At 40.9% G+C, this 19,724-nt stretch overlaps 1 protein-coding gene across 1 annotated transcript; it reads right to left on the bottom strand.

The window, feature by feature from the left end:
• Positions 1-1,953: 1,953 nt before the first annotated feature.
• LOC118311286 (myosin-7-like) lies at positions 1,954-15,867 on the bottom strand. Its single transcript, XM_035635016.2, has 39 exons — positions 15,742-15,867; positions 15,331-15,387; positions 14,602-14,809; positions 13,649-13,792; positions 13,162-13,318; positions 13,029-13,056; positions 12,836-12,941; positions 12,092-12,184; positions 11,902-11,965; positions 11,699-11,797; positions 11,470-11,573; positions 11,135-11,273; positions 10,942-11,060; positions 10,621-10,770; positions 10,355-10,525; positions 9,965-10,274; positions 9,807-9,883; positions 9,512-9,717; positions 9,299-9,422; positions 9,048-9,184; positions 8,691-8,946; positions 8,365-8,607; positions 8,104-8,280; positions 7,874-8,019; positions 7,705-7,795; positions 7,224-7,613; positions 6,755-6,881; positions 6,555-6,673; positions 5,700-5,896; positions 5,435-5,618; positions 4,982-5,147; positions 4,745-4,869; positions 3,674-3,982; positions 3,379-3,582; positions 2,998-3,294; positions 2,802-2,906; positions 2,569-2,664; positions 2,340-2,474; positions 1,954-2,084 (listed from the first exon to the last, which is right to left on the bottom strand). The coding sequence occupies exons 3-39, from the start codon at positions 14,800-14,802 to the stop codon at positions 2,064-2,066; spliced, it is 5,817 nt and encodes a 1,938-aa protein (XP_035490909.1). The 5' UTR covers positions 14,803-14,809; positions 15,331-15,387; positions 15,742-15,867; the 3' UTR covers positions 1,954-2,063.
• Positions 15,868-19,724: the final 3,857 nt, after the last annotated feature.

Here is a 19,724-nt window from a genome sequence, read left to right as displayed (position 1 = left end):
TATAGCAAATAATGCAGAGCCATTTGCTAGCTTCAGTGAACATAGCTCTTTCAAAGGTTAAGAGATAGAAGGAGGGTCAACGGCTGCCGACAAGTGCTGAGATTATTTCCATTCTGATAACTGTTACTGACAGCCGGTGTCAGGGCGCCAAATGGAAGTGAGAGATTCCATGCCCCCATTAAAGAGTGGAGATAACGCTGACCTTATGGGTCAAACGCCTACTCATTAAAGGAAACATGGTTTAAATGCTTTGTTTGTGTCACAACAAATGCACATTGTTACCACATATATTTAATTCAATACATACACACCTACTGTTACTCAGTATATCAACATCGTAGAGTGACTAGTACCCAAGGTAACTCTGACCTCACCAGAATAATTTATTTTGATTTAACTTGTAACTTGATGAATATTTTGTTGGGTGATTGCGTCTCTGTTTTTGAATCTGCTTTTTACAGCATACGTTAGGTTCATCGTTATTATTGCGGTAGCACAACTGAAGGCTTAGAAGGACTCTGTTCCCCAGAAAATATGCTGTATAAATAATGTAATCATAATTTCTGAGAGAAATGGTAAAAGGGGTTAGTTCACTTCAGTGCCATCAGCCAGGATAATGATCTGCCTCTTTGGTCAGTCATCTTATTAATTCAAGCATGGGCTCAGATATCCTGTTAATCATGCTGATAATCCTTAGCACATGCTGTGCTGTGTTCGGTCCACCTCTGAAAGCCCAGGGGTGAATGTTCTTTCATTAGCTCACAGATACCTGCTTGTCGCCTCGGGGAGTTAAGGGCATGAAATGTAATAATAGGAGAGACAGGACTCCCCGAATTTGACACAAAGGGAGTCTAGGGCCTCCCTCTCCTCCCTCTGCCTGCCTTAAATCATTATCCTCGTCACCTTGTGTAGCAGCAGCAACAACTGACACCTCACACCAGCAGCAAGGCAATGTGTACATGTATATACATATACATTTCAGTATATTATATTACTGATTCTCTAAAAGCCCCCTGAGTCCTTTGGAGGAGCAGATAGCCTTGAAAAGGGATTCACTGACTGGCTGAAAGTGTTTATGCGTGGTACTTTGGTTGGCCTGAGCATAAGCACTGGTTTGTCGTTGACCTAGAGGTCCAGGCTCATGGGCTGTCTGTGACCCTATTTTAAGAACAGGAGATTTGTTTTTATCGCTCTGTTTTAGCCACCACCTCACCACCACTTTCTAGATTGCAGGTCCTCTGATGCCTCATGGGTTTTCCTTTCTAGGCCTAACTCTGCTTTTTCATGCCTAGACTGACACTGGGGCTTGCATCATACATTTGATTCAAAAATTTCAATCCGTCTCACTCCACTTACCCTTATGTTAATTGAAGATATGAAATTGACTGATTAGTTTACATAAATCAATGGTGGCCATTGGTTTCTTAAAGTGACAGTGTGTAATATTTAGAAGAACTTGAAAAGAATCAAGAATTGAAAATATTGTCCATAACTATGTGTTCATATATGTATAATCACCTGCAACAAAGAACCAATGTTTTTTGTCAACTTTGAATGAGTTAAATATAGTTAAATGAGGTGACGCGTCCTCCGTGTAAGTCGGCATGTTTGCTACGTCGTGTTGAATACGGTTGCACAAAACCGGAAAAGGAATCATCGCGCCACCATAAAGTGTCCCCTGTCGGTTTCGCAGTTGGTTGCGGTTTGCAACTTTACCACAAGATGCGTCCAGGAAATTACAAAAATTACACACTGTGGCTTTAACTTAAAACTAAGTTCTACATAAATTTGTATATTTAACTACATATTGAAGTTAAGTTTATGATTAAGAAAAAAATATAAAAATGCTGACCAGTCAATATGATATACTAGAGTTACACTACATACAGTTGTCACTGAATTAATATCCAATGAACCCACTCGTTTTCAAGAAAAAAAAGATGAAGAATAGAATGATGTGCAACAGCTTGATGAGATTTTATTAAGCACTACAGGTCGTGAATAATGGTAATTGAGGGGATCTACAGTAGCAGCAGGGCAAAGTCTCTGAAGGCTCCAAAGCTTCACTCCTCATCAAAGCCTTTCTGTTGCAGCCATGAAAGTTGGAAAGGGAGAAGAAGAGAAACAGCTGTTAGGTCATCGGATTAGTATTGCTTTAGTAGCACAAAGCAATATCTTCATTAACAAAATAATATAGACAGAAGCACTGCAATTGGCCCAACACAAGTTGTGCTAATAACTGAATAGCAGAGTAGCACACAAGTTAAAAGTAGCCAACAGAGGGCAGCATGTGTCAGGGTCAGATGGTGTGCACCTGCTCCAAAAAGCATGCTTCAAACCTTTGAGCCCACGTCACGGCTCTTAGCGCGGAGCTTGTTGACCTGAGACTCAGCGATGTCCGCTCGCTCGTCGGCCTCATCCAGCTCATGCTGCAGCTTGCGGAACTTGCCAAGGTGAACATTAGCCTGTTCCTCCTGTTCAAGTTAAATTAAACCAATCATATACCTTATACTAATTGCAGAGGAAGAAGGCGGATGAGGACAACACAGCACACTTTTCCACACTCACAGCCTCCTCAGCAGATCTCTTGTACGCTTTGACTTTCAGCTGCAGCTTGTCTACCAGATCCTGGAGACGGGCAATATTCTTGCGGTCCTCCTCAGTCTAAGAAAACAGGTTAAAAACTTAATTTCCTTAAAAATATTTTTTTAACCACACAAGTATATTAATGATTCATGAAGGTTTGACAAGTCTGAGAAAGAGGTCTCGAAACTTTGGACCCCAGTGTACATGCTACAAACCTGATAGGAAAGTTCTTTGATGCGGCGCTCATATTTACGGACACCCTTCACAGCTTCACTGCTTTTTTTCTGCTCCATTTCAATCTCATTTTCCAGCTCCCTCACCTGGTCATGGATGAGAATTGTCAGGTAAGTTCCATATTAACTTAATAAACACCAATGCTAGCCAAAAATAACAAATGTAACTAATACTCACCCTGGCCTCGAGCTTCTGTATCTGCTTCTTGCCTCCCTTCATGGCGATCTGCTCAGCCTCATCCAGACGGTGCTGCAGGTCTTTGATGGTTTGCTCCATGTTCTTCTTCATACGCTCCAGGTGAGAGCTGGTGTCCTGCTCTTTCTTCAGCTCCTCTGCCATCATGGCAGCATCAGTAATGGCCTTCTTGGCCTTCTCCTCTGCATTTCTGCACTCCTGCACTGCTTCCTCCACTTCAGATTGAAGCTGGGACATATCGGCCTCCAGCTTCTTCTTGTGATTTATCAGGCTGATATTCTTTTTCATATATAATTAGTAAATTATGTTATACAGGGCACTATAGGGCAACATTTGAAAAAGTTTAGTATCTGTATACTATACCTGTGAGTGCAGTAGCTGCACCCTTTCAGTAACATCCATCAGCTCTTGCTCAGCAAGTTTGCGACCTCTCTCAGTTTGCTCCAGAGCAGCTCTCAACTCCTCCACTTCAGCCTGAAGCAGGGTGTTGCGTCTCTCAACAATGGCAATGTTTTCCTTCATATCTTCATTGACTCGTTGAGAGTCATCAAGCTGGAGCTGAGCATCCTGGAAAGTTTTCAAAGCTTCAAGTTAAAAAAACACACAACCATAGCTTCCATGGCAGCAATAATGAAAGGTTATGTTTACCCTTTTTTACCTTCAAATGTGCATGAACAGATTTGAGTTGTTTCTGGGCCTCAGCTGCCTGCCTGTTGGCCTGGCTGAGCTGGATCTCCATCTCATTGAGGTCTCCCTCCATCTTCTTCTTCAGACGCAGGGCCTCATTCCTGCTGCGACTCTCGGCCTCAAGAGAGCTCTGCAGGGTGTCAATGGTCCTCTGCAGGTTCCTCTTGCTCTGCTCCATCTCCTCATCTTTCTCAGCTATTTTACGCTCCATGTCCGCCTTGATCTGGTTGAACTCAAGCTGGGCTCTCAGAATCTTGCCCTCCTCGTGCTCAAGAGAACACTAAGATAGACACCAAGAGTTTGACAAAACATATCATTTGAACTGATGCCCAAATTTAATTTTGAAACTATGCATGTACTGTACACTAACTGAGCATTCACGCAATTATTACATCAGCCAATCATGTGGAAGCATAATTTATCTAGATACATTTAACATCAGAATGGGGGGAAAGGTGATCTCAGTGCCTTTGACTGTGGCATGATGTAGGGGCTAGACAGTTGAGTATGGTTTGAGTATTTCTGAAACTGCTAATCTGCTGCAATTTATGGTAACTGAGATAACCATTGTTTACGACTGTGTTGAGCAGAAAAGCTTCTCAGAATGAACAACAGCTCCAACCTTGAGGTGGATGTCCAACAACTGCTGTAGACAATGTCCAATGGCCACAGTTTACTGTACCATCTTGTAATGGCTACTTGCAGCAGGATAATGCTCCATGTCACAAATCATAAGCCGTCTCAAACTGGTTGGATGAACATGACAGTAAGTTCAGTGAACTGCACAGTCTCCAGATTGAATCCAGTAGAACTTTCTGGATGTGGTAGATCAGGAGATTGGCAGCATGAATGTGATTCGGTCATGTCAACATGGAGCAGAATCTCAAAGGAAAATTCCCAATACCTTGTGAAATCCATGCCTTGAAGAACTGAGGTTGTTTTGAGAGCAAACTGATGCCATTACCACCTCACCCCTGATAAAGTGCTCAGTGAGTGTACATACATACATACGAGAGAATGACTGTGGATTTGAAAGTTTTACCTCTGCTTCCTCAAGGGCAGAGTGAATCTCACTCTTTTCCTGCTCCAGCTGCTTACGAACCTTCTCCAACTCATGAATAGTCTTTCCTCCCTCACCTAGTTGCTCAGTGAGGTCAGAAATTTCCTCTGTGTATGAAAATAAGTTGTATTTCATTATTTTGTTTTCTTTGTTACATTTTTTTTTCCCACAAGCAAATTGTATAGATTCCCTGCAAAGACACATTGACTAACACTTTACCTTGAAGATTCTTGTTCTCTCGCTTCATGGTCTCCAGATGTTCAAGAGTTTCTTCATATGAGTTTTTCAGTTTGAAGATCTCAGTGCTCAGAGATCTGGCTTCCTTCTGGGAGCTCTCCAGCTCACACTGACACTCCTCATATTTCTGCTTCCACTCAGACAGGACCTAGACATTGGAATTCAAATTGTTCGATTTCAAATTGAAATGCCCACGCTGAGCTTTCTACGGGTTTAACAAATGTGCATTTGAGGAGACTGTATTCGCACCGAAACCAAACTACTCAGGTTGTACATTAAAAAGCCATATTTATTACCCATATGAGGTTGTGTAACAATGTACAGTATTTGACATACCAATTTGATCTCCCTAAGGATCAAAACACCTCAATTTATAAGACTGGATTTGAGTCATTTATGTGTTTTTTGTTTTTTGATGGTATAAAATACTCATACCTTGTCAAAGTTTCTTTGCTTCTTGTCCAGAGCAGCAGCAGCAGCATTAGACCTCTCCACATCCACCATGAGATCTTCAATCTCGTTCTGCAGTCTGTGTTTGGTCTTCTCCAGAGAGGAACATTTAGCATTCACTGCTTCAACAGCCTCTTCAGCATCTTGCAGACGCTGAGCCAGCTTTTTTCTGGGATACAATATAATTCATTCAGGCTTAATTGCTTAAAAACTTTACCAAATTGTTGAAGTGAGAATATGTTTTACTCACTTGGCCTCCTCCAGCTCCTCGGTCCTCTGGATGGCATCAGTTTCGTACTTAGCTCTCCACTGAGCCACCTCAGAGTTGGCCTTGGACATACCGCGCTGCAGTTCAGCCTTGGCCTCCTGCTCCTCCTCATATTGCTCCCTGAGCAGGTCACAGTCGTGACGAGACGATTGCACTGCATGGGCTAAGGCATTCTTGCCCTGGATTAATAGAGATACTATAAGTATTTCTCCAGGACGCCCAACTATTTTGAGCATTAAAAGGGCCCATATTGTCAAAATTGAGATTTCTTGGCTTTCTTCATCAAAAAATAAGGTTTAGAGGCTCTGTAAGTACCGTAAAAGTGTTAAAACGGGCAATAAACATACAAATACACACAGCCTGCATTCAGCAGCTGCTTTTTTATACGATGCCCCAGGCCTTCCGCAGAAATGTGATGTCATAGCTAGACAGCAGCTACACAGTCGCCGCCTTCAGCCGTTCCGCCGGCACGGCCCACTCGCCAGAGATCCTCTCTCTCTTGCTTGTACTATGCACAGACTCCATTTACTGCCCCATTCATGACAGGAGTTACGGCACTCATGCAATACATGTAGTTGTTGGTTGTCTCCTGTCGTCAGTAACATGTAACCTGTGGTTGGCCTGGCCGTGCGTCACTCATGCGGCTCATGTAATATTAATTAGACATGCCAAAAAGACCTGTTTCTTTGCAGAGCTCCTGAGAAAAGAGCTATTAAACCATATTGAGATGTTTTTTAGTACAAAAAAACTTCATATATCTCTTCTTCAGGAAATCAAAACTTCAAATAAAACACCAGAAAGGTGTACAATATGGGACCTTTAGAGATTAATTAATACCTTTATTTCCTCTTCCAGTTGTCTTTTCAGATCTTCAAGTTGTTGATTGTAGGAATTCTTTCCTCGAGTCAGCTGAGAAATAAGAGATTCCTTCTCCTCCATCTGTCTTGATAGCTCATCTAGAAAGGCAAAGTGTCAGAGTATCATTATTCTTCCTTTAACCAGTTTGTTATTTCAAGTGAAAAGAACATAATACTAACCATTCTCAGCTTGAAGCTTGGCTCTGCTCGTGGTGAAGTCATTAATTGATCTCTGATATTCATCACACTTGCTTCTGTATTCATTCATTTGATCCTCCAGACTTCTGCTGGTCTTCTCCAAGATAGTCTTCAAAATAAGTATATAACATAGTTCACAGGCACTTCTTTTGCCACTCTTCAGCTATGGCAACACAAAATTTCAGGGAAGTAGCCTAATTCAGCTTTTAAATGCCGGTATTTATGCATATTTTAACCCAAAACAGTTAATTGCAAGGTGTGACAGCAACTGCACACAGGCAACATCCTTACCACTGTCATCCCTACATTACCTACTAAGAGCAACAAATTTATGTCAGACATGAAGACTGATAAAGATATGAAGTTGTTACTAAGTTGTCATTCAAACAAAATCAATGACCACAGGTTGCGTGTTGGTTTTACCAGTGTGGAAATCTTCAAGCACACCTACCTTAGCCTTCACAATATGTTCCATACTGGAGACCACATCATCCAGTTCCAGTCGGAGCTCACTCTTCTCCTTCTCCAGCTTCTGCTTGACTCTCTGCAGGTTGTCTATCTGCTCTCCCAGGTCAGCAACACTGTCAGCTTGTTTCTTCCTGAGTGTGGCGGCGGTGGATTCATGCTGCAGAGTGGCCTCTTCAAGGTCTCTGCGGAGTTTCTGGAACTCAGCCTCTCTCTTCTTGTTCATTTCAATCTGGACAGATGTTGCTCCACCGGCCTCCTCCAGCCTCTCGCTGATCTCCTCCAGCTCTCTGGCCAAGTCTGCTCTCTGCTTCTCCACCTTAGCTCGGGCAGCTCGCTCTGCCTCAAGCTCTTCCTCCAGCTCTTCAACACGAGCCTATTCTCAGAACAACATGTTTAAGTGAAGCACATTGTTTACACTGAACTGTAGCATATTGTTTACACTTGAAATCACTGCACTTTCTTGCCTGCAGCTCTTTCAGCTTCTTCTGGAGTTGAGTGATTATGGATTGATCATCTTCAATTTTGCCATTCAGCTGACTGATTTCAAAGTCTTTCCTGCAGAATTTTGTTCAGTCAGTGTTAGTTTATTGAATCAAATGATACTATATAACTAAAGTAAAAATTAAAATGTACTTTTTCAGTCGCTCCTCCAGCTGCTGCTTGTCATTTTCTAGATCCATGACATTCTCCTGGGTCAGCTTCAAGTCTCCCTCCAGCTTTCTCTTGCATCTCTCAAGGTCCATTCGAATCTTCTTCTCTTGCTCAAGAGACCCTTCAAGCTTAATTTGATATCAGTACAACATTTGTGAGTTGTTTAATTGTGAATACGATATTGTTAAGTTAGTAAATTATATGATTCTTACATCGTCTACTTGCTGCTCCAGCTTGGCCTTGGCCTTGGTCAGCACGTTGACTTTGTCTTCTTCACTCTGCAGGTCGTCCAGTGTTTGCTGATGAGCCTCCTGTAAAGCTTTCTTTTCCTTGGTCAACTTGGCAATGATCTCATCCAGTGCTGCCATCTCCTCGACCAGGTTCTTTACCTGTGAACCAATAACAGATGCATTACTGGACATGGTCTCATTAACTTGCTAATCTGTGTTGTAACAGATAGTTAATTGTTATACCTTGTTCTCGGTGGCATGCTTCTCTTTTTCCACTTTTGCCAGAGTTAACTCTAAGTCATCAATGTCCTTCTTTAACTCGGAGCACTCATCCTCCAGCTTCCTCTTCTTAGCAGTCAGTTCAGCATTCATCTCCTCTTCATCCTCCAGTCTTTCTGTCAGCTCTTTGCCCTTTGCCTCCAGTTGGATTTTATTTTTGATCAGCCCCTCGCATCTTTCTTCTGCATCACATAGATTATCTTGCTCCTGCCAAACATTAACTTTGGTCTTATTAGCACATACTGTAATGACAAGTTCGAAGTTAGGTGTCAAGATAGTGCCATTCTCACCGCTTGAACTTGGAGCTGAAGGTCATTTTTCTCTTGGAGAATTGAAACCATTTTCTCCTCTAGCTCCTTCCTACGAGCTTCAGACTTTGCATAAGCCTCTTTCAACTTCAGGAATTCTTCCTTCATGTTGGCCATCTCCTTTTCTGTCTCGGCAGATCTCAACAGAGGTTTAATCTTAAAGAATAACTTCATCCAGGGCCAATTCTTGACCCCCATGAAGGAACGAACATTCCACTGGATCACTAATAGAGCATCTCTGGAAAAAAAAATTCCAATAAAACAGAAGGTTTTAGTTGACTATATCAATCACAAACCACTAATTGTTAAATATTTTAATGAGCAATATCAGCGCATTACCTGCGTTCCACAATCTTCTGAAACTCAATGCGAGACAAAAGACCACGTGATCTTGCTTGAATAGCAGTGATGATTTTGGAGAGACGCTCATCTCTCATTTCCTCAAGCAAACCCAGCAATCCAGCCTTAAAGAACACCTAAAAACAGCAATGGGTGTTAAAAGATTGTTTGCCATCTTCTTCTACATCTACTGGAATCATGTGTGACTTTTGGTCATTTTTTCCCCATATCTGAAAAACTTCAGATGATACCTTGGTGTGTCCAAACTTGTATTGATTATGATCTATATCCAGAGACCCAAGGAGTTTCTCAGCTCCCTTCCTGCTGTCAATGAACTGACCCTCAGGGATGGCAGCAGGATTCAGGATGCGGTATCTATAAAATCAAAAGGAAAAAAATATCTTGAGCATTATGTTTGAATTTTTTTTGGAATCATGCAGCATGTGACTTGTATGAGATAATACCTCTGCTTGAAATCTCCGTAGAGGATCCTGTTGGGGAAACCCTTTCGGCAGATCCTGATGCCTTCCAGCACACCGTTACAGCGCAGCTGGTGCATCACCAGGGGGTTCTCCATGGCCCCGGGAGTCTTTGACTCGTTGGGGATGATGCAGCGTACAAAGTGAGGGTGAGTAGACCTCAAGTTGGTCATCAGCTTGTTCAGGTTCTCCTTTAATATATTGAAGCATACATTTACATACTGGTTCACTTTTAATATTCAAAATACCATATCCATCTACACCATGACATATACAGTACCCTATGAAGAGCGGACACAGTCTGAAAAGATGATCCCTTCTTTTTCTTCTCCTTTTTACCTTCAGTACCTTCAATAACTGTTAGGAAGAGAAAATTTGTAATTTTGGAGTAATAGTAAACTATTGTAGTTTCCAAAGAAGAAATGTACACAATGGTACCTGAATCAGCTGCAGCATAATTTGCAAAGATGGTACCAAGCAGCTTGAGAGTAGACTTCTGGTACAATCCTACAACAGTCTCATTCAGAGGATCTTTGTTCTTCACCAGCCAGTTGTTGATATTATAATCAACAGTTCCAGCATAATGCATCAGGGCAAAATGGGCCTCTGGTCTTCCTTTGACAATTCTGGGCTTCTGGAAGTTGGCAGATTTACCCAGGTGGTTGTCATAGAGCTTTGCTTTAAAGGTGGCATCAGAGGCTTTAGGAAACATGCACTCCTCTTCAAGGATGGACATGATACCCATGGGCTGAGGAGACAAAATATGAGTGGTTTAGAAAACAGAGAATATTTCTGTTTATATTTATTCATATTGCCTGGATATCTCACCTTTTCAATGAGGTCAATACAGGCCTGCAGATCCATACCAAAATCTATGAAAGTCCATTCAATGCCCTCTTTCTTGTACTCTTCCTGCTCCAGCACAAACATGTGGTGGTTGAAAAACTGTTGCAGTTTCTCATTGGTGAAGTTGATGCACATCTGCTCAAAGGTGTTGAACTGGAAAGGTGAAAAAAATTACTAAATCAATTTATTTCTCATCTTTCCATTAATATTATGTTGAAATAGGCCAGGGTTAATTGTAGATCTCTCACATCAAAGATTTCAAATCCAGCAATATCCAGCACACCAATGAAGTACTGGCGAGGCTGCCTGGTCTCCAGTGACTGGTTGATTCTAATTACCATCCACATGAACATCTTTTCATAAACAGCCTTGGATAGAGCTCCAACCGCATAGGTCACCTGTTGAACAGGCAAGATATTTAACCCCATGCATACAAAATACTTTTTTGTGCCGTTTTTTTTTAGCAACTGTTCAGCCTCTGCAAAGCCAGGCAGAGAACATGATTTATTGTTTGTTAAGCATTGATCATTTGCCCGATGATTTTTAAGATAAATTTCATTATTTCTAACCTGGGCGACATTTTGTCCTTTGGTGACCCATTCATTTCCTACTTTGACCCTTGGGTGACAGAGACCTTTGATGAGGTCGGCGGAGTTCAGGCCCATCAGATATGAAACTTTGTCAGCATCTGAAGAAGGACAGGGAACGCCATGAAAATGTGCCTTGGTTCTGAGCCAGCCTGACAGAACGAGCCTCTCTTACCCTCGGTGCCATCAGCCTCTGCCTGCTCCTCTCTCTGCCTCATCTTGAACTTCATGTTGCCATGATGCATGATGGCACCAGTCAGCTTGTAAACAGAGTTCTTTTCCTCTTGAGTAAAACCCAACACATCGAAGGCACTCTGCGGAGGAGGGCACAATAATGTTTTAAATCAATGCAGATAATGTCATTGTGAGTAAATTATACATTCACTGCCTTAAAGGGGCCATAAGCAATTTTAATCCAATACCCCTTTTGTAAAATCAGCAAATATCTACTTGCTTAATATATTTAAATCGTAGTAAAATTCTAAAAAGAGGAATGGGTGAGAGCCTGACATCTGTTGCCATCAGCTCCTCTGCATCATCAATGGAGGCCACTTGGGTTTCCCCCTGAGAGATGAAGGCATAGTCGTAGGGATTATTTGTGATCAACAGCATCTCTGATTGACAGAGAGAGGGAAAACAAACGTCAGACAGATGGTCACATTGCTACAATACAGAGCCAATGATAGCTTTGTGTGTTATTTTTACTTTTTCTTTGCTATTAACATGGCCCTGTACTAACCCAGGAGTTCAGGCTTCTTGTTGGACAGAATCTGGTAGAAAATGTGGTAATCTCTCTCAGCCTTGAGCTGGAAGGTCACACGAGACTTCTCCAGAAGGTCTGACAGTTGTATAGAAGAGAGAAGATGCCAAGAGTTAAATCAACTATATCGCAAAGCGTCAATAATATTTTTATAGTTAGAAAAGGAGTTATTTTGTTCTTACAGGTTTCGATATCAGCAGAGGCTAACTTTCCCCTGGTATCAAAATGAATTCGGATGAATTTACCCTGAAACGGTAAAGTTTGCATTTGTAAAGATACCCTAAATATCTACTTATTATTCTGATTTTGTTTTCATTGGAACAGAATGCATACTTTACTATCTATACAATCACACAAAGATTAGACACTCACAAATCGAGAGGAGTTGTCATTCCTGATGGTCTTGGCATTACCAAAGGCCTCCAGAGCTGGGTTAGCTTGGATGATTTGATCCTCCAGGGTACCCTGTCACAGAGGAACATTGTGTATGCCCAATCTGTAATTTCTGTTCAAAGCTACAAAAAAAGACTTTAGCAACCTCTGGTGGCATCAAGTAATATTTGTCAAGTTTGTGACAGTTTGTCAAGTTTGAAGAACCTTTTAACCTACAAATGATATAATGGGCGGCTGTGGCTCAGGAGGTAGAGTAATTTGTCCGAGCCCAGCTTCCACCAGTCCACATTCCGTTGTGTCCTTGGGCAAGACACTTAACCCTGAATTGCCTCTGATGGCTCTTCCGACAGTGTATGAATTTGTATGAATGTGACAGAAAAATGCACGGTAAATAGCAGCGCTGTATGAATGGGTGTGAAAGGGTGAATGTGACTTTCCTCTAAAGCGCTTTGAGTGGTCTATATGACTAGAAAAGCGCCATATAAATACAGTACATTTACCATAACACAGTTAACATTGTAAGTTGTGAAAAATCACGAAGTTTGTTGCCACTACAATCAGAAGTAATCTGAGCAGTTGACACTTAACGACAGGAATACAACAGGGGAAGTACAGCAAATCTTTTCCATTTTAGTTAAAGGAGGTAAGAGCTGTTACTTTTAGCCAGTTTGAGGCTCCCCAGATCCCCTCCAACAAATCAAACTTTCAGCCAAGCTTATTCACCTTGTCTTTGGCATTGGGGTCCTTTTTTATGCCTCCAGCTGCAATGCTAGCAAAATACTGGATGACTCGCTTTGTGTTGACAGTCTTTCCTGCACCAGATTCTCCGCTGCAATTGTAACATGAATGATCAATACATAATTTAAAATCTTATTTCAGAGCATATAGCATCAAAGAATTTTAAGATGTTACGTACGTTATCAGAATTGACTGGTTTTCACGGTCTACGAAATAAACAAAATTGCAATGTACAATTTTGTTAGTATCAAGTTTCACCATATTTATAGGTAATGAATGTCACCCAAAAGATATTTCTTATCTGTTTGTACCTGACAGCATGTACTGATAGGCATTGTCAGAGATGGAGAAGATATGAGGAGGAGCTTCAGTCCTCTTCTTTCCTCTGTAGGCAACAACCACTTCTTGGTTGTAGACTGGCAGCGCCTTGTAGGGGTTGACAGTCACACAGAACAGCCCGGAGTAGGTCTGAGAAAGAAAGTCATTTCAATATCATAACCCTAGCCCAAAAAAGGCTCCTGTGCATTTGACACATTGACAGTCGATCATTTTGTTTTTATTCATACCTTAGGAATAAGGTAATAATAAGTATAAGGTATAATAAGGTAGGTGCAATGTTGAACATGCACACAGCTCTGTGGGTGTAAAATTACTAAGCGTAATTTAGTTATTTAAATAGTTATGTGTCCGCACAAGGCTTATTTCAACACAGTTTGGTTTTGTGAAACCAACATTTTATAAACCATGCTTAGAGTGGCACACAGCAGAGTTGTTTGTTTATTGGCTTGTCCTACTCACATAGATCATCCATGCTGCATAACGCTCTTTGAGGTTAAACAGTACAGCTGGTTCGTGGAGAAAGGTCAGCATGGCCATGTCCTCGATCTTGTCAAACTTTGGTGGATTCTGTTGCAGAATATCGCACTCTTTGACAGTCACGGTCTGAGAGAGTGAATGTAGATTTCTGATTAATATCTGACCGTCACAAAATTCTCACATTGAAATGTTGTTCTTATGAGTGACAAAGCAGAGGTTCATATAATTGTCGGCATTGCCAGTGTGGCATTACAAATCATACCACACATTGTTTTTTCCAGATAGCAGCAATGCCTCACTTCATCACTCAGCTGCTCAGTGTATAAACAGGAAACACTTTAATGGCAGCGGCGCTCAGGTTCCTAACTAGTGTCGCCAGTCACTCAATGACAGACAGATTAAATCACACTTAAATTTACACTAAGATTCACACTTGCTGTCAGACAAGGACTCACATAGAGGCTCCAACTGAAATCTAATTTGTTTGTTGCTGCTCAGACACTCATGACTGGAGTTACACTGTTAATCAAACTTAATTCCATTATTTATCACAATTCAGTTTCAAATGCAATGAAGAAATATGTAACACAGTATCTGGAGTTTACTGTGCTTACCCTTTGATATGCTGGGTGGGTTAAGGCAGAATTTTCTTTTTTCTGTCTTAAAATAATTACCTTTTTCATTGTAATGTAATTCATTCACACATATATTCGGGAAGCTAGGATAACCTTTATCTCACTAAATTTACAAACTTTGTCCACAGCCTGCCTTGCACCTCTGGATATCCCCTGATGTCAGCACTGTGCTTGCACTGTCATGTGGACATGTTAAGCTGAGACTTCTGATAATTTAATCATTGCAACAATGACAACACCTTACATGTTGTCGTGAAAAAAAAAACCTGAATGTCTAAATGGTAAGATGTAACCACTGACCTTTCCATTCTGTGTCTCTACAATGGCCTTGATTCCATCTCGGCTGGTGATGGTACCTTTCACAAACTCTTCCACTTGATCTGGGACAAAGCATTCCTTCTTTATGTCGAAGGTACGTGTGGAGGCCTCCATACGCTCCCTGTCCGACTTCCTCAGGTACGAGGCAGCTGGCCCAAACACAGCCATCTCTGCATCCCCCATGGTAGCACTAAATTACGTACAGTCAGCAGAGGTGATTAGTACATCTGCATTATGCACATCTCCTGAACATCCTGTACAGCTGGAAGTCTCAGCAACACATTTGACATCATCATTTGACATACACAATTGACATATTGCACATTCTTAGATTGTAGACTTTTTTATATATTTCATATTTTATTGTGCAGTTTGCTCTTCTCTTTGTACATACAGTGCTTGCTTTTTGATTCAATTTGCTTTATCCTCCCCTTATTTTTCTATTTACTTTTTTTGTTATGCACCAATCACCAAAGCAAATTTCTTGTATGTGAGAGCCCACTTGGCAATAATCACGATTATGATTATGACACTGTCCAACTATTGGTTTCACCCTTACGTCTGCATTTGAATTTCAACTATTTAAACAGTCTCTAAGAATCCAAAAGATCTTAAATGTGGCTAATATGCTACAGAAGAATATATATATCAAGGGTCTTCTCATCTCTAGAATATGGAATGTTAAGAAGATTCAAGGAGAGGAGAGCTTACCTGTGGGTTTAACACAGACAACAAGCGAGCTCAGGCTTCCGAGAGTCAGTGATCCACCTGCAGAGTGGCACAGAGAAAAAAAAATTAAGACATTCTGAGGTTTAAGTAAAACATATAAATTAGGTGATGCACATCAACATCAGTGGCAACAACAGGTCTTTGTTTTTTTTTGTTAAGACAAATGTCAAATTATATCAAATGGAGGCCCTTTAATGGTCTTGTTAAGCCTGTAGGTCACGCCTATGTTAGCTATGTTACACATTTAAAAAAAACGTTTTCCTTCACATCACCTCCATTTCGTTCAATTCTATCATTATGAAAACAGTTTACGTTTAGTTCAGATGATAGAAAGATAAAGTATAAAAGAATTGCATCTGTGTATAAAACATGCAGATATGTATGCAGACTTACGGGCTCAGGTGAAGAAGAGGCAGCTACTACACTTGCAGGGTAGGCAGGGATCAAATATATAACCCCAGATAAAAGATAACCCTGCCCTACAAGGCCAAGGGCACCACCCTGACCTGATACACACACACACACACACACACACACACACACATCCACAGGTACACAACTTCCACACACACACACACACACACACACAAACACACATACACACACTGTGGTAATCGCCATCACTTTCATCTGTTATGACAGGGCTCTCATGATGTCTGGCTGCCCTCTCTGCTTGTTTGTCTCTACCTCTCACGTCCAAATAATGTGACTTTTCGGGAGCAGCGCCAGGAAATTTCTCCAGCATGTCTTTCCTATGACTCACCCAAGCATAAACTCTCTATCTCTAATTCTACCAAAGTTTTTTTTCTTCCTGTCAACCCATGTGCTAAATTCTTTTACTATGAGAGGACTGGTCATGGACAGAAACCAGATTCTATGTATTGCCAGTGAGGGGAAACAAAGAGGGAAAGGGCATAGCAAGAGAAGTATTTACATCTTATTTGGTACCAAGGACAATGAAAAAATCCCCTGCTTGTATAATTTAAAGTTCAAATTCATTTTCAAGGTTTTATCTGATGGCCGCCCAATAATAGCCACAGTATGTGGTGTATTTGCAATTGTACTGTTGTCAGTAAGGAAAGTATTTTTGTTCTGGGAAAAAAATCTCATGCAATGCCTTGAAACAGCAGGTTAGTTAATAAGGAAACGCTGGGAGAAACTGCTGTCATTTTCTATTACAGTAGAAGTGTTAACAAAATGTTGACAAAAAAAAAGATTTCTTGATAAAAATGTGACTCAGTGTGTTGAGTCAGAACCCCTATTTTTAATATTTTCATTTTCTTTGAGATCAAGATCAACCTGAGTCACCTTATAGGCAGTTGGGGGTGCATTTACAGTATTCAGTGCTCAACGCACTTTTACACTACAAGACACATTTATCCATTCACCCACACATTCAAACAGTACATCTAGATTCAGTGCTTTTCTATCACACATCATTCACACGACGGTACATTCACCCACCATCCATGGAACAGCCATCAGGGGCAATTTAGGGTTCTGTGTGTTGCCTAAGGACACTTTGGCATGCGGACTGGAGGAGCTGGGGAATCGAACCACCTACCATCTGTGTAGGTGGACGACCTGAGCCACATCCGCCAGTTGTGCCTGGAGCCATTCACCTCCATAGCTGTGCATAGAAGACCAAACATCCTGAAGCCATGACTCTGATGGTTCCATGTATCATGGAACTAACTGGTGACAAGTGCTTCATGTTCATTGTCATTCATGATCAATCATCCTTTGTCTCGCTCCCAAAGGTTATCCACTGCCCTTTGTCATCTTGTACTGTTTTACTATCTTCTCACCCTGTTTACTGGCCTTCATTATACCACTTGGTAGTTGTTCCCTTATTGTATTATTTCCACAAAAAAAAAAATTCCTTGCATCACTGCAACAATCGTTGTTTTATTCCCCCAAATGTTGTTATTGTGGATTCAAGTTGAACCTAACTCTTGTGTATTTTTATCTTTTACAAATAGATCATTTAAGATGTTATACTCTGAAAAATGCCTTTTAATTATGGTATGTCAAATCTTGTTATGTATTTTGGGGGATATTAGCTGCTATCCATAGGGCTCTATCCCTACAAGTCCGTCAAATCTACTGGGTCAGCGCCAAAGTATTCACTAAATAAAGTGACTGCTGTCATTCTAATTTGTGTCTTTAGAGACTGAAAACAACCATTTGATGCAACTTCTCGTAGACTTCTCGTAGACACCCAGCTCAATTTTGTCTTCACAGTGAGGCTCCACCGCTCAACAAGTCTCCAATGATATCACTGGGTTCTGTGTGCGGGCTTTCCTCTTATCCAATCATCACCTGAGCTGAGGAACATTTAAACCACTTTTATTTGCTGTCTTTCATTCTGCTGCTTTTGCAATCTGTGCCACTTTAAAACTTTGCCTCTCCATCAGCGTACTGCCACAAATCACAAGGGCCTGTCTAAATGGACTGTAAAATTACTGTATTTATATTTTTCTAGACTTATTGACCATCCAACGGGGTTTAGAGAACAAGTTTCATTCAACTATTCACACTTCTATACACAGCACTTTCAATTAAATATAGCCATCAGCAGAAATTTAGGGTTAAATGTCTTGCCTAACGACACTTTGGCATGCGGACTGGAGGACCTGGGGATCAAACCATCGACTTTCTGGTTAGGGTACAATCCTTTCTATCTCCTGAGTGCATGCAGGTGCATGGCCATACCCAAGAGTCAAGCCATCCTGTCAAGTCAGATGACATAGTGTCTATTTATATTTGAAGTTATGGTCAAATGATGATAATGACAAGTAATTCCTGATTAAAAAGGCAGGGCACTCTTTCTATGCTTGTGGCAAACAGCTGCATTCTATCATCTGTCATTGGACCGATTTTTTGGTCTTTTTAAAGGCCTTCACCCGCTTTAGTCGTGCTATGTTTGTAGGTACCGGGAAGGGTCTTTATTTCTCGCTTAATTCCCACATGGGGTGTATTTGAAATGTCCCCTAGTTATACAATTGTATTCCATGCTATTAATCTGCATTGTTGCAGTATGGAAAAGTTTTTGCAGCAGAACCATAAGTTCATTTTAATATTTAGAACAATTAGTAATGACTGTCCCACCTCTACTCTGAACTTGGCAGATCTTGCAGACTGTCAGTAGGTGCTAATTGGCTTCCCCATCACTCCTCCCTTAATGATTGCAGTGTTAAGTGGTTGGGTGATAACTTGTGAATCAACTCTTGTGTCCGCCAGGCTTTAGGTCTGTTGTATACACTGTAGACTGGTCAAGCTACATGTGTTTGGCATCTTGTCAGCAAGCACTGCTGATACTTTAGTGATAGCTCTGTCATGACCTCCTGCATGTAGCCCTATGGGCTGATGAAAAGCAGCGAACACGCGTGGACAGACTCCAGAGAAATGTATACTGACTGATGGAAATTTAGATTTGCCTCCAGTCAAATTCTATCACATACACATCAGCTGTTCAAGAGCAGCTGTTCCAAACAAGTACACAGAGGACAAGGCCTGGCTTCACACAGCTACATTCTTGTTGGATACAGTACGAAAGTGACCACAAGTTGAGGGGTTAAATTACCTCACAGACATTGTGACGTTTTGTGTGTGTGTGTGTGTGTGTGTGTATGTATGTGTGAGTGTGAGTGTGTCTGTGTGATAAAATTGTGATAAAAAAAGTAATGTTTGTGGTCGTGACTTGATCTTGAAGAATGATCCATGTTTTTATTCATATTCTTCGAGCAAAGCACTTACTTAACGCTTAACGTATTTTATCCTTCGGGTCATTCGACCAGAGCAATTTAAACATCTACAAAGTGTATACGTGTAAAATTGTTGTATAAAGTAAAATATAATATAAAGCTTTGATGACTAAATGAATAGCCCTTTATATAATTTTGTGTGAAGATCAGCCGTTGTTGTGAGCTCACTGACGCTACAGTACAGCGGCAGCAAAAGTTTGTTTCTTTTTAGTTTTGCATAGTGCCATTTTTCAACCTTACATTTGCTTTCACACTGTGTTTTTTTGTTTTGTCTTCGAAGCTGTGAAGCAGACAGAAAAATAAATTCCCCACAGGTCAAAGTACAGCATCAACCAAACAAGGAAGTCCTTCCCATTGAAATGTCTTTAAAATGAACTATATTTAACCTGACAATTCAAATTCAACTTCTAAACCAAAACCAAAACACATGCTCTTATTATTTTACCAAAATGTAAATTGAGGTCCTGATCTTAAATTGATTCTGGCCAATAGTGGATGTATGGGGCCAATCACAGAATATGTAGCCATAATTGCTTAAGATATTACATTGGGGTGACCTATTTGCATTAATAACATAAGTTTTTTCTAGAGAAAGGATCTAGAATAAAA

This window comes from Scophthalmus maximus, chromosome 5 (assembly GCF_022379125.1).
Source record: "Scophthalmus maximus strain ysfricsl-2021 chromosome 5, ASM2237912v1, whole genome shotgun sequence".
NCBI lineage: Eukaryota > Metazoa > Chordata > Actinopteri > Pleuronectiformes > Scophthalmidae > Scophthalmus > Scophthalmus maximus.
Note: the sequence above shows the minus strand (reverse complement) of the source record. Positions and strands in the feature narration are given on the sequence as shown.